We start from the raw sequence: 15,215 nt of genomic DNA, 5'->3' as shown, positions 1-15,215 counted from the left end.
ACTGAAACGCTGACAAGGTCTTGCTTATGCTTTTCAAAGTGCAAGTTCCTTTCTGCCAAGCAGTGCTATCAATATGTTAGCCCCGTGGCTCAGGGCTAACATGAGCAGTGGGAGAGGAGCTTTTGTGTGATGGAAACAAGGATGCGAATGGGAGCGTGCCTGCCGGGCAGCGGTGCGACTGCAGCTGATGTGGTCATGCCAAGCTAGTCAGCTTGCAGCTGGCTAAGAGCTGGTAGGAGCAGTCCAGGGGAGAGCTGTGGCTGAAGCCCATACTCCAGGGCTATGCTGTAAGCCAGCTCAAGTGTATCTGTACAAGGTGTGAACATGCCTTGGATTGCACAGCAGACCGATCGGTGTGTGGATCCAACTCCTACCTTCTCTCTTGTTTCTGCTTTTGTCTTGCTTTGTTCTTCTAAGAATTCAGAAAATGCCTTCACGGTATGTTCCCCAGCATAAGCCACCACCTGGAAAGAGTTTGAGGATTAAGATTTAACTGTCTGCACAAAGTGCCTGAAGTCACAGCATAATCAGTTGAAGGATCTCAATTCTGTAGATTCACCAAAGTCTAGGCTCCTGTGTGCAGCTTAGAAAGCTGGGGCAGAGACGCAGCAAACTCCACGGTTATCTGAAACTCAAGTGTAAAGAAAAAATAAATACATACCGAAGAAGAAGAGGACTCGTACTAAAACCAGAGCCATTATTGTATAATACAAGGCCTGAATCCTGCCAACGACTGACTTCAGTGTCTTTTCTATGTATATTGTTAAACATTTGCAAGACATTTTGAAGAGCAGAGTCTTTTAAGGGTCCAGACATGATTTTTATGGAAATTCAGAATCCTGAAACAGTTTTGAAAACCTCAGTCCAGAAGTACCAGCTGTTCCACAGCTTGAATATTCAGTTAGAACAAGAGGAAGATGAACAGTGACATTAATTGTCTTATACTTCACCTTAAGTTGGGGGTTTGTTGAGGATTTTATTATGGGGATGTTTAATGGAAAAAGCACTTTGAATTTAGGGCTTTAAAATTCTCTGAATAGTTCTAGCACCATTCTATATTTTTAAGATTTTTTTTTAAATACTTTTGCTCTCTGGAAGTCTGAAAAGGATTTTGCGTGAGTCTTTTAACCAGAATTTGTGGAAGTTCATGTGAGTGATATTGGGAATTGTGTGCTGTTATCTGAGTAACAAATAAGCAGGTGCCTAGTGCCTATTCTCACCTAGGGTAAGCTGACTTGCATCTACTGAGACCAACAGTGCTGTGTTACTTTACACTAGTTGCTAATATGCCCAAATTGAGTTCAAAGGACTGTAAACAAAACACCCCTATTCTCTGCTATGTTCAGTAGAAATACACATAGATTTAATTTTTCCCATACAGTAAGATATCTTCTTATAATAAGAAAAAGTGTAGCAGCCTTGAAGTTTTTTAGTGCTTGCAAGCTTAATGTTTTTGACTAAGATCGTTATTTGATTCCTCCAAAGGCAATTAATATTCTCAGATGATTGACTCTTATGGCTGGAACAGCAAGTTCTCAGAGCCTGAAGACCTGTAAAGCCAGAGAAGCAGCTGATCCATGTGCTGGTTACTGAGGAAATTCATCAACGCTTCTCATTAGAGTGGTGAATACATAAGTGAGAATATCACATTTACATTCTCTTAATACAGAGAAACAAATAGAATCATCTTAAGATCTGTCTGAAAAACAGCATATTTTCCTCTTAAATTTGGAGTGGATGATGCAGTGGATGAGTTGTTCATCTGCTTCACAGATGTAACTCCAATGCTGTCCAGCCACTCCTCCTTCTTCCATGTAATTCAGCAGATTCGCTCTCTGGTTCCTTCAGCTCTGACTATAACTGCTGCCAGCAAATAGCCAGGTGCCAAATGTAATTGTTTCTGGGGAGGAGAACAAAGACTTTTTGTCTCACCGTGAGAGTTGATTTTTGCTTTTGACATGGAAAGTTTTCTTTTTTGTATCAGTAGCCATTTAGTCATGTTTTAGAATCAGTGTATGTTTATATTGCAACCAAGGATTACTAAAGAGAGCGAGAATGAAAAAACAAATGCCGAAGCACTGAGCTGATGCTTCGGAAAACTGGGCACATGCTTAAATGCCCAGCTATAGATCTGTGTCACTGAGCCCATCTACCTGTACATAATTCCAGTACTACCCCAAGTGGCTCCTGGTTTGAAAATGCAGTCATGTACCTACTTTTGCACCCACTGAAAATAAGAGGATGACTTGTCTTTAACTTCAGGAGAAGCTGAATCCATTCTTAAACAGACCAAGGAGTCACAGTCCACTAGAAAGAAGGCAGTTCATATCCTGGAGACCTAGCAGATACTTCTGTCTGGAGGAAGGTAGTATCCAGAATCGCATCAGGTGAGAGTGCCTAGAGGGGACTGTGGAGTAATGTGTTCTGCATGTGGCTCTGTCTTTAAGGAGATATAAGGGCAAGCTGTGGTGGCCAGAGACCATGACATCCCAGGTCTAGAAAACAGGTCTCTGTCATCTTGTTAGCAACTTTTTCATCGGTTGTTCAGGAGCAGGTTCAGAGACGTTTACATGCATTTGATGTGCTTTTTTGAGGGAATTTAGATCATGAGGCCCTTTAGAGTCTTCTGGAAATTATTTCATCATTAAAGTTCCTACTGCTTCTGCCCTAGCATTGAATTGCATCCTTAGTCCTTTACCAATAGGAAGGATCAGTCGAGATTATCGGAAAGCTCATGTGTTTGTGTGTTTCCAACACCAGCGAAGTACTAAGGGCTAGAAAAGACGCCTGTGTGAAATCAAGATCACATGAAGTGTTGTTATTGGACTGTATATATTTCCTGTTCTTTTTCTTTCTTCAGAGCGTACCAGTTTAACTCCTTGGCTCCAAGCCCCTTCAAGCCTTCTCATCATGGCAAGAATAAGGGAGTAGGGATTGTAATTTTAGAGAAGTGCCTGTACAGTACAAAGTGCGGGAGAACTCTGACCCTTGGCACGTTGTGATATTACATGTGTATCCTATGTCCTGACTTTGGGAGGACTTTGTGTCCTTAACTTTGGTTAATTTTTAAAAAGTGTACTTACAAGAATTCTATGTATAATTGATGACTGGTAGCAATGACTGAGACCTGTTACAGTAACTGTGTATTAATGGCCTGAGTATGTCTCTGATCATTTATAGCTGTCTGTGGTAAGTAAAGATTTCTGTGGCCAGCTTTTCATATAGTGCAGTAAGGAAAAAGGCCAGAACACTTGGATCAGACACCTACAAGACACTCGTGCTGGTGCTGAAGTGCAGAGTGAAATCTGTGAAGCTGAGGGAACTAGTGTAAAAACATGCTCAAGGAAGAACTTGAGATTGCAAGCACTTTAATTTTAGGGCGTTTATAAGTATAAAACAATCCTTTACTATTTAATGAAAGTTGTTACTAATTTTTTTGACAAACTGACATTTATTATGAGCATTTAATGGGTCTCTGCTCTTCTGCATAAAGCCTAAACACAGTGTGAGTATGCAGGACTGCAGTTCAATTCATTAGAAGCTGTGCATGCACATCCAAGAGCAAAATCTCTCTCTAAAAGATTAAATGAGGACATGGACAAATGTCTTGGAATTTAATTGAAGTTTGGGACTAAGAAGAAAAATGGAAAGCTTAGTAATGTCTTAATTTATAAAAATGAAGCCAAAAAAAATTTAATTCTAAGATAGAGATGGTATTTTTTAATCAGATTGTCCACGTAGATGGAGGAATCTAACTATTTGTCTAATACTTTTCTTTGTCTCCTTCCAGCAACATTTTCTGAACATGCTGTAACATAGCTGATGTATTAGGTAGCATATTCTAAAAATGATTAGTCTTGGCAACAAATATTTATTCTATATTGAGGCATTTCTGTGATATTGGAATGAAATGAAATTACTGGCATAAGTGTATAGGAGAAAGTTCCAGGATTTGTTTTCTGTACAGTTTAGAGGGTATAACCTCTAAAACGCTGGTACTGCGCTGTTGTTACGGTCACACCTGCTCCGGAAACAACAGACAGAGGGTAGTTCTGTGAATGGACTCATGGTTCAAAGCACAAAGACACTGCAGTGATTAGGAGGATATCTGTAAGTTTACTCTTAGTTAAGATTATTACTAGAACCCAGGAGGCTGTTTGGAGATTGTTAAACAGATCAGCAGAATGTACTTTCTAAGTCCAAGTTGGTAAATAGTAAATGAGCTTTTGCCACAACCTCACTCATAAGAGAAGAAAGGTAAAAGGGTTTATCCTTGGCTCAGGTTGTTGACAGCAATGAATCCAAGGTTGAGTAGATGAGAAGTAAAGTTGTCTTGCTTAAAAGGCTCCTATCTCACATGCTTGCCTGCTGCAACTTGCACATACATACATACCCCCTCCATATGCAGATATGGCTCTGCGTTCTCCCCCTTCAGCCTCTCACCTGGTAATCAGGCCCTGCAGGAAACAGTCTGAAGAATGGATAGCGATCCAATGTGATCGACAGGATGTCATTTGCCGTGACATCTATCTTAGCAATGATTATGTCTTTGCGACTTTCATATTCCTCTCCCAGTTTGTCCCAGACTGGCAGGAGTTTTGCGCAGTCATCGGACCAAGGGGCATCTGCAATTTGAAAAGAAAAATAGAAGTATACAGTCCGGCGGAAGAGCATATACTGGTGCAATTACTGGGACCCATTTAGCCCATAAAGTTTGCAGGGTTTTAGATTTCAGCTGTGGCCAGTCTCTACTTGAAACCATTCAACCTTCATGAGTTTCGTGCCCTGACTCACCAATACTCTGGTGATAACCAGCTACTTCCCTAGTGCGCTTCTGATAGCAGTGCTGCTGTAACTCTACTTAGCCTGTCATTGCAACAATAAACACACAGCACTTGTCACATAACTTTGCTAGAGACGAGTGCCGGTACAACCCAAATAAAAGTCTTGGAGTTCAGGGGAGTACAGCTAGTTGTCTGTATTTATTTTCATGCTGCATGTTTTCTATGCTGCAGTAACTAAGGCCCAAGCTACTACTATTACTAGCTGATATGGAATAGGGTGGTGGTTTGTTGCTGGGAAGGGTCGACAGGAAGATGACTTCCCTTTGCAGACAGAGGAGGAAGAAAAGGAGTTATTTGCTAAACCACAGCTTGTCTTCAGGGTTTAATCCTAGAGCACTGTAGCCATACAACCACACTTAACTCTGCCTCTGTCCTTAGAAGCAGCCTGACTCGTACTGTATGGCATGTTATAATGTCCCATTGTACAGCATGAAATTCTAATATCACTTTGTCTTTCAACACTGAGATTTGATATTATCTTGACAAATATTTACTTAAGAGATTCAGTGTTATTCAGTGCAACCTTAAGTCAGCAAAAGCATCACAGTGTTTTCATTGATATGACACACGCTTTTCTTTAATGCTTTCATCAGACAGCAAAAATTCGTTAAGCTGGGCTTCTGTAAAGTACAAGATTTAGTTTGGTATGGAAATGTGAGCTTTCTTTTTTCACCTCCAAATGATCACATTGAAGCAACTTAGTATCTGAATACAGTAAAGGCACTTACAAAACATTACAAACACAGTCATGGTCTCATTGAAGACAATCCTGTTGAAATTCTTCCCGACAAGCACTTTGACAGGCAGCTTGTCCCAGTCATCTGGAATTTCCTCACTAGAGAGATGTAGCTAATCAGAAACAGAAACACAGCTGTGAAAATGCAGGGAGCAGTGAGAAACTGTACTCCAGTTCAAGTTAATGTGGGACTGATTGGATGTTTCTCTAATACCCATCATTACTGTACATTACTTCTGCTATCTCTGTATCTTATCCAGCCTTTCTGTGCTACTCTCTTCTCTCCCTTGAGTAGGGAGCTGGGGTCTGGCACCCCTGGATAACTGGGAGTCTGGATTACCTGTCCCTCTCTTGAATACAGGCATCATAGTAGATGAGCTGAAAATGACTTTGGCACACAGATGAACTCCTTGTCCTGCATTCTTGTTGTCCAACATTCAAAAGCTGGAGTACTGAAGAGCTTACATACTGCAGTCTCTCAGAAGAGTGGTGTATAACCCATAAGATGTGTCATACATTGCTGCCTAAATTTCTTCCTTCCCCCTCAAATACAGTCACCACATGGCTCTTACAATGTACATTATGTTTGCTGGCCATTTCTTTTACACCAGCAGTGCAACAGAAGAAAGAGCACATTCCCCATGGGAGCTTGTTTCAGAGTGGGAGTGTGCCACTCTAACAGCTCTTGTTGGAGAAGAAATGGAGACATCCCCATCTCTTCTCCCCTCCTCCTCTCCCTCGACACCAAAATCAGGATCTACTGCTTGGAACTCTTAAATTCTGTCTGCTGTCAGGTTGAGCACTTCATCTCTTTTCCTTATTACGGAAACTAAAGTAAATCACCCTGAAAAGCACTGAATAAGCAACACATTTTAATGTATTTTTCACATGGGTATAGAGGATGATACCTCATTATGACAACAAATGCTGTATTATCAATTGGGAAAGATACCCTCTGTTAAAATTCACTCTGTGACAAGGAGCACTAGGAGTCACAAAATTAAGTTTAAATTCATTTGCAACAAATGCCAAATCTTATTCTACTTTGAAACTGTCAATTTTCTATTTACTGGACCTTCCTGCAACCTCAAAACCCTTTGCAATCAGTCATGAAGCTTCATCTCTCCCAACTGAGGAAGAGAAATATTATCTCCATTATATGATTGGAAAGATTGAGGCACAGAGAAGTTCTAAGCCACTAAAATGTCAGCTGAAATCAACTAAAATATTGGGCCATAAATGATTTTCCTGAATTTACATAGGAGGACTGGAGAACTTTGTAGTCCATCTCAGTTGATCTGTCAGCAAGTGAAGATGAGTACATTAGAGCAAGTGTAAATTCGTAGACTGATGATCAGAACAGTACACAGTGTTTTAGTAATTTAAGGGATGCTTCAGCTTTTCAAGTTTGTTAGTATTTTAACTGGTACAAAGGGACATCTCATTAGTAATGGACATACCTTTGCTTTCCCATCTAGGTAGCTCTGACAAAAATGTCTTAGGTTCTCCACAGTCACCTCATCTGCAGGCATTTTGTACTTTGCATCTCTTGTCAAATTTAGGATTCTCACTGCAGGAACATCAGCTTGAGTGATGCGAAAATACTCAAAAACTCGTCCGTTCCTTGTTTCATTAGTATCCACCAAGACAAACATTATCTGGTAATAAAGAAGCAGTCAAACATCTGGTTGAGTCCTCCGGCTTTGATTCAGACATGTTAGAGAAATGGATCATGCTTGGAGTTTGGCAATGGTTGGGATCGAGCTTAAATGGAAGGAGTCATGTGGAACCATTTTTTGGGGTCAGCCCAGCCAGCAGCTTTGTGGACTTTATGATACCTTGATCCAAGCTCATAACAAATGCTAAAGCAAGCGAAAGGGATGGAGGCTTTCCCTCTGTGCTTTCACACTGGTTTGCTATCATCTATTAAATTAATTTTGCTAACACATCTAAATTTACCCTACAAAACTCTTATTGCTTGCCATAATAAAACTTAGCAGGACAAAAGAGCTGAAATACTTGTAATCCAGATATCTTTACCAATGCTAAAGCTGAGTGCTCTATTACAAGATGAATTACCATTCCGCAGCATTCTGTGTATTTGGAGCAGGAGTGGCACCATAATGATTGATGATGGAAGCTGAAATATCTCTGTGTATGACTGCCTATACCTGTTTGTATGTGTGAATACACCTGTGTGCTGCAGGCAAAAGGCTGTGCAGACTCCTTGCAGTTCTCTTCAGGTTTCGTAGTTGGTTTCAACTCTTGATTAAGGCAATGGGCTGAGATCCTCATGGCATTTCCTGGTGGTGCCAGAAATTGCCAGAACCCTGCTAAAAATGTCTTTGATTGGAAGTTGCTTCTAGAAAGTCATATATGTAAAATCAGAAAGAGGTTTATTGGGCGCAGCTAGAATGAGTGTTGGTTTGTGTGATCTTTATGTTTTAAAGAACCATTCTCCTGTGAAGTTTATTCTTTGAATTTTCCAGATCATTTGCTAAAGACCCAAGCTGAAAAGTAGTTTTTCCAACTATTTTTAAATGGTTTGGTAGACTTAGAGTCAGACTGACAGCAGTGTACTTTTACCAACAGCACTGGTGAGTGTTTTTCAGTTGATCTTTGGCAGTTGGTATTTGCAAAGCAGGGTTCAGCATTACAAACCTTTCCTCTAAATTCCACAGCAGCAGACTTGTAATTTTCGTAAGTCGCGTTGAATGTCTGTGAGTTCTTTGGGGCGAACAGCAGGATGTGACTTTCAACAGGGACATCAAAAATCTTCACAGATGTCTGGGAAACGAAAGATGCAACATCTGTTCTACTCTTTGTAAGCAGAACAGTGAATCAGATGCTCAGATTATCAGTGTCATTCAGTTCTGGTATTGCAAATTTTACTTTTCAAGACTCAGATAGTTCCCAATCATTTCCATAACCCGTAGATTTTTTTCATTGTTTTAAAGAAGATAAAGTGAGAAGAATCAGCAGCTGCTGAGTATTTGCTCTGTTCCAGGAAAAACCTCATCATTATTCATAGATTTTACAGTCAGAAGGGACCATTCTAGTCTGACCTCCTGTGTAACGCATGCTGAAGAATTAACACTAAAGATGTGCTGAAAGTAAAAGGTGGTATTACCCAGGGAGGCCCAGCTGCAGCAGCTAGACCTGGTGGGGCACTTGCTTCACTACTTCTGGGTGCATCAGCAGCTTACGTCTCCTTCCCTGCACAAAGAGCTGTCCTTTTTTTCATCCCACTCCATGATCAGAGGCTACAGGGAAGTAGCAAGTAACTACTTCCACGTTTTTCCCCTTCTAGCTGCCCTAGTGACTGTTACTGCCAGTTTCTTCCTTCCTTGTCTTGGCCCAAAGGACTGGGTTGCTGCATGGGAGTGGAAGGGTTGGAGCCAAGGTAGGGACTGACCTTCCAGCCCCCCATCCCACACAGTTTTTCCAGAAGCAGCCTGAGCCTTCACGTTGACTCTGCATGTTCAAGCTGCATTCGCTGCTTAACCAGCCATTCCCTGTCTCCTCCAAGAAACAATATCTTGCCAGAGAGAAGCATTCCCTCATCTGGATTTGCCAACAGCTGCCTGTTGGGTTCTGCTGATGTTTCTAGATTTGTTTATGGTTGGCCTAGTCGAACAAAAAAAATCCTCAAACACTAAGGAGCAGGCTAGCCAGGCTTAATCTTGGCTTCAGCTATTTTGTATTCAGCTACTTTGAAAAATTGGCAGGACTAGAGCCCCATAAACATTTGCTGAGCAGTGCAGGTGGCCATGTAGCTGTTGGAACTGGGTCTTTTTCTTTGAGTTCCTGTGCTCCTCTGCTGTTGGGGTCATCGCTCTAAGGCAGTGCAAGATAACATCTGTTAGGACAAGCAGGAGACACAAGCACCCTCTCCCTCCCCTGAAATCTTCATGGAGGTTTTACATTTGGGTATTTTTTTTCCTTCTTCCTTTTTTTCCCCCTTCCTTCCTTCCTTCCTTCCTTTCTGTAATATATTGTAGAGGTACTACAATTGAAAGTTTGTAGCAAATGAGAAAAAGCATATAAAATATGATATGTGTTAACCAAATCCCCCTTCTGTTCCAGGCCCTGACTTGCCAAGATGTATATGCACTACTGTCACATACTGCCTGCAGCAGTCTAGTAGCCTACAAACAAGAAATAAGGGGGGATTTCTCATAGATTCATCTGTGAAATGTTACTGGCCTTCTTTCTCTTTGGCTTTTGTTAATAATATGAAATAAGCATACCTCAAGATTATATTCAGTGACCAAATCCAAGGTAAAGGTTTTGATTAATCTTGTTAGCTCCAGTTTGTTTTGGCTGCCATCTTCAAGCACTTCATTATGCACAGGCTTTCCCTTGGATAAATAGTAAAGTTTTGTAAGGTTGTTGGCTTTATCAACTGTAGGAGCAAATATAAAGTCTTTAACATGTTGTTAATCTCCGCTTTGCTTTTTTATGATCCTCAGTAAGTGAAATTCCATATCTTGTAAAATAAATGTCGCAGCTAGGTTACAGAACAAGATTATAGCTAAAATTCAAGATACAGCTGACTGTTTTAATTTGCTTGGTAATCTTAACATCCTGAAAGATCTTTTCTCTATCTAGACACACTATCTGTGACATACGAGTCTTCACTCAGGATGTCCTTGGTCTGACTACTTTGTAGCCTAAATATTGGCGCTACTTCTGTGTGGTTTTGTTCTTATTGTTGGGCCCTTCTTCTAATGTGACTTGAAAGAAGAGAAGATTCCTGACCTAAAACAGGCACAAAGGAAAAGAGGTGAAAATCTGCAAAACTCCCTGAACCTGGTAGCACCTATAGATAATTGGTGGGTTATAAAATCGAGCTGTTTTATCCAGGTCCCTAAATGTAAATTGGGAACCTGAATGTGGGCAGCCAGATTTGAAAGTATCAGTTGTCCAAAGGTTGCTTTTTGCCTCCTCTTGTCTGTAAATACAATATTTGTTATGCTAAACTATGTGAATTTCAGCTAGGAAATTATTTAACCTGAAAAATTCCCCTGCAGCCTTAAGCTGCCATTGCAGTGCGTCACACCTTGCCCGTGAGGCTTGTGCTCCTACCTTCTTGAACACAACAAGAGTGCTCTTTTGGATGCCGTAGTTAGCACAGAGTTCCTCACTGGTGGTCATCCCAAAAGGCATCTCCGGCACGTCTCTTGCTGTCTCACAGAAAACGTCCACACTGTCGTCATGAAGTTCCTAGTCCCAGAAACAGTGTTTTATAAAGACCAGTGTCCTTCGTCCTGCTAGGATGTGAGGGAGTGAGCGCCACAGTGAGGCAGGCCCCTGAAGGCTTGCAAGGTACAGAGCAGAGTGTAAAGTGTGTATAGTTTGCTGTGATTGCCTTCAAGGGAAGATCTTCAGCACAGAGGAGGTCAGGAGGAAAGCTGTGACAGCCCTGCTGCATTCTCCTTTCCAGCTGGTGTCTGCTGGGCTGGGCTGAGACAGCAGGGGTACTGCATGGTCCCGACCTCCTTCCTGCTCTGATCTCCTCTGCCTTGTACTCTCCCAGCGTTTCCATGCTCCGTAAAGGCGTCTGCAGCTGGGGAAGGATCATGCCGGCAGCTGTTCCCCTGCTGCAGCCTGTCGGCATAGGAGCGAGTGATCTACCCTGACAGGGTGCGAAGGATGAGAGAGGGGCCCTGCTTGCAGGGGGACCTGACTGATGTGTGTAATGCTCTGACTGAGTGCTCTCCAAGGCACGGACCTCCGCTCCTACATCTGTCAAATGCTCACTCTGCTGTCCACCCTCAAACTAATAGTAAATAAGCGTGATGAAAGGCAACAGCTCTTCCAGATTTGATTTAATTAGACAATTATTTCGTGCTTGATGAATAGTAATTTATATGCTGAGACCTCCCAAAACATTCTGGCGCTTGCTTTTGTGAGCAGACTGTGACTAATAGGAGGCCAAATCCAGCCTTGTATTTTCTTGGACAGTATTTTCTTGGTTTCTACCCGCTACGTTTCTGGCATGCCCTAGCTCATACTGATGCTCATCTATTGTCACTTCAGCCTCCAGGTGAAATCAGAGTCCAGTCAGACACATCTGCAGGTGCTATCTGCTATCAGCTTGCTTCAGGGAACTCTCCAACATCACTGTGACACCAAGGGCTTCACAATCCGGCCCAGGACTGGGAAACTGCCTTCCTGCACAAATGGCTGCAGGCAGACTGCTGCGAAGCAGCATTCTAGGCACTGTGAGCATTTTCACCATTTGTCCTGTTATGCTGCATGTGTTCACCAACTCTGTTACTCTGGCGCAATTTGGAAATGAATCCTGTTTTCCTCATCCATAAAACTTGGACTATCTACTGTAGCCAGGGTATTTGGGATTTTATCAGTTCAGATACAAGCCAGACATCGTGATGGTAGCTGGGCAGAAAGATACCAGATTCCTCAGTTAGGAAAAAACATTGATGGAGTGTTTCAGATTTTAAAGGTTTCAAGGACCTTCAAGGACTGAAAAAGCAGAAAAAATTATTTCTATTTTACAGGCTTCTGACTGCATGCCATGACAGCTTGTATTTACTCTGTGCAGTTTGACTATTGTTCTATATCATTCAGCCCCAAATCCTGAGAACCTTATTTTGCTCTGGAAATTAGTAGGAGTTTGCTTGAGAAAGAACTGCATGAGTTGGATCATATACAATATATTATTTTATGATTTCCTATCCATGCAGATTTCTTAGCTGGCAAGAGCAAAAAAACACAGTTTGCATGATATTTATGAAACCCTGTTCCAACCCCCCTCAGTTTCACTGAAGCTGTTTAAATCGTCCCAATGAAAAGATGAAGAAAAAGCTCTCTTAACATACTAGACAATATTTACTACTTTTTTATGGAGCTAAGCAGGAAGGTACCATTTCTTCACCTGAACAGCCTGCAACTGTTCATGTCTGTGATTTTACACTGTCTTTGAATAGAAATTAGCCTACCTAGATTTTGAGGTCAGTTATTACTCTGGGCAGGGATTACAATGTTTTGCTTGTGGAAAGCCCAACAACAGTGTATTTGTCACAGCAGCAATGGGCTAAGTCTCTCGAAAGGAAAAGATGGAATAAAATAAGGGTAGGTAAGTCCATAGCTCTGCGTTCCCACCAGCTACAAAATTTGGGATGGTTTGGCAGGAGCCTTTCCTGTGAGGACACAGGAGAGTCTGCTGTGACCAGGGCTCTGAAAACACTGCTGTGGCATCATGCGCTCAGAAGCTGCTGACAGGATGGAAGGTCTCTGTGCCTGGGTTTCATGCTGCATTCGTGCAAAATGCAGCTGAGTGAGATGTTCTCACCTCTGCCTGGGCTGCTTATCTGCAAGTGCAAAAATGTAGATAGGAATAATTAAATATGACGAAATGCAGAGAAAACTGATGGCCTAGTTTTTCAGGCTAATTCTAGGTCTTTGGGATATCTGGGGTTTGGTAACAGTGGCAAACAGTATATCCCAAAGTCAGAAATCAAACCACCTTTTGAGTTTTCCAGTGAATTACCTTAAAAAAACCAATCACTGCCAGATCTTCAGCATTTATCATGTCTTCAGCCTGAGCAGTAGAGTTGATTAACACAGTGCTAGGTCCCGTTCTTCTTTTCACCCATGTAATAAATGTGGAGGCCTCTCTGACTCCTTTGGAAGGAGAAAGGGGTTAAAATGACCATCAGAATGACATACAGATTTCTGAGCAATCAAGGCAGAAGCAGTGGAGGTGCAGAAGGATGCTGAGTGCAAACAGGCTTGGACTCCTGAGAGTGGAGGTCTAAGTTAATTCAAGATGGGCTTGGGCATCCAAATTCACACTCAGGGCCTAGCCACCATCTAGTCACCATTCTTCTGACTCTAGAAAATCACTGATGGATCAGCACTGTGCTTTTTGGGACCTTTACAAATTACTGTATTTCTAATTAACTTCTTAATCATAGGTGGAGAATAGAGATGAGGAAATTTGGACAAGTAGAAAACCAGTTCTGTAAGATTTCATGTGTCCCACAAGTGAATCAAAGTCACAATAAGGTATAAAGAGCTATTGACCTGAGGTTTAATCCAAAATGACTTCAAACCAATTGCAGAGTTTATTGAACTGTCTATTCAATTAAATTAGGTGTCAAAATTGTTCCTTTGCTGCTGCAGAAGGGATCTGATAGGTACAGAGACATGTTAAAATTCCTCTGTGGTCTTGCAGCTTCACTTTTTAGTTTAGACATGAGAATTGAAGCTGAAAACTGTCAAAGTTGTCCTTTAATTCTTGATTGTTCCATCTTTTGGGTCCCAAATTACAGCTGTCAGTTCTACTGAGTTTACAGTCAGTCTGTTGTATTTGGTAGATTTTCTTCAAGCTTTCAGGAGTTTTAGGACTCTTGAGTTTCTTTAAAATATATAGTTTATAGCTATGATGTTTTCAGAGGAATTGGAGCCATGAACTGAGGCTCAAGAGTTGAAAATCACAGCCTTAAAGTAGCCCTTTCACTTCTGTATGACATCCTTGTTGAAGTAGAGCAGGAGGCCAGCAAAGGGTTAAGAAAATTGTATATGAAGAAGAAAATGTATGCCTGTATGCTGTGCAGTGTTAGAGTCAAGATGTACAGTGTAAGTGGGTTATCAGAGATGCAAGTCCTGGTGCTGTGCAATTTAGCAATATGACAAGATCAAGATTGAGTCAGACTAATTCATTTTACTGCCATCAAGTCATTTTGCAGCAGCCTTCACTGCAACTGGTTCAAAATACTATTTTTTTCAAGGCCAAGTAGGCAGACAACCACTCAGGAGCGTATAGGCTGCAGAGTAAAGCACAGAGCAGTATCTAGTGGCCAAACAGTGTTTGACTTCTGCTGTCTAAATGGAGAATCAAGCTCTTGCAACTTATATATCAGCTGTAAAACCCCTCAGCACATATTTAATTTGGTTAATCTTTGTTGGCTTACTTTAAACAGCCTGTAGTTAAGTTTCTTTGGGCCAAATTCTGGCCTTGGTGCTGTAAACAATGATTTTACAAAGCCTAAGATTTATCATTCATGTTATGTCCGCTGTCAGGACAACCATTCAGAAAGTTCTGTCAAATATTTGAATGGATTTCTTAATTTAAGCAGTGTCTAGAGTTTCTTTTGTATCAATATTTATAGGTTTTGTATAATAACTCACTAGGTGGTTGCTGTGCATTTTCAGTTGCCAAGTCTGAATGGTTTAAAAATTTTACCTGATAGGTGAAATTTTACTAGTTGTTGTACATAATCATTTACCAGTCAACAGAAATTAGTTAAGCCATTATTGGTGGTACATGTGTTCTGAACAGTTAGTGCTGTCTTGGGCAAATCGCAGAACAGAAAACAGTTTCTTAACTTCTTGCCCCTTGTTAATTGGTGTCGCTTAAATAACAGGTCTCTGCTGAAATATGACTGTGTGCATGCTGTGTTATGGTACTCTGCATTCACTGTTTCTCAAAAGCATATCTGTCAAGTTCCCCAGTTCAAAAGATGTTCTCTTGTCAACCCTATAGATTTATCAGAGACTCGAGTTGAGTGCTTTCATTCTCATGTATCAGCACTCCTAATAAATGGTTGGTGGGGCAAATCATGCCTTCAGTGGCAGTTGTGCAGCAGCTGTTGTTTGCATAAATC

General features: G+C 41.3%; 1 protein-coding gene across 1 annotated transcript in view; it reads right to left on the bottom strand.

Moving 5' to 3' along the window:
* The window catches only part of PDILT (protein disulfide isomerase like, testis expressed), a 30,594-nt gene that overhangs the window by 1,474 nt on the left and 13,905 nt on the right, over positions 1–15,215 (bottom strand). Inside the window, exons 4-11 of the mRNA XM_026082986.1 lie at positions 13,097–13,230; positions 10,669–10,806; positions 9,831–9,941; positions 8,242–8,367; positions 7,041–7,238; positions 5,573–5,693; positions 4,444–4,625; positions 375–464 (exon numbers count right to left, since the gene is read on the bottom strand). Of these exons, the coding sequence (XP_025938771.1) occupies positions 375–464; positions 4,444–4,625; positions 5,573–5,693; positions 7,041–7,238; positions 8,242–8,367; positions 9,831–9,941; positions 10,669–10,806; positions 13,097–13,230 (1,100 nt within the window). The remainder of the gene's footprint in view (positions 1–374; positions 465–4,443; positions 4,626–5,572; positions 5,694–7,040; positions 7,239–8,241; positions 8,368–9,830; positions 9,942–10,668; positions 10,807–13,096; positions 13,231–15,215) is intronic.

The sequence above is a fragment of the Apteryx rowi genome, unplaced genomic scaffold, assembly GCF_003343035.1.
Source record: "Apteryx rowi isolate R43461 unplaced genomic scaffold, aptRow1 scaffold_6, whole genome shotgun sequence".
NCBI lineage: Eukaryota > Metazoa > Chordata > Aves > Apterygiformes > Apterygidae > Apteryx > Apteryx rowi.
The sequence above is the reverse complement of the archived record's forward strand: the minus strand, read 5'-3'. Positions and strand labels throughout refer to the sequence as shown.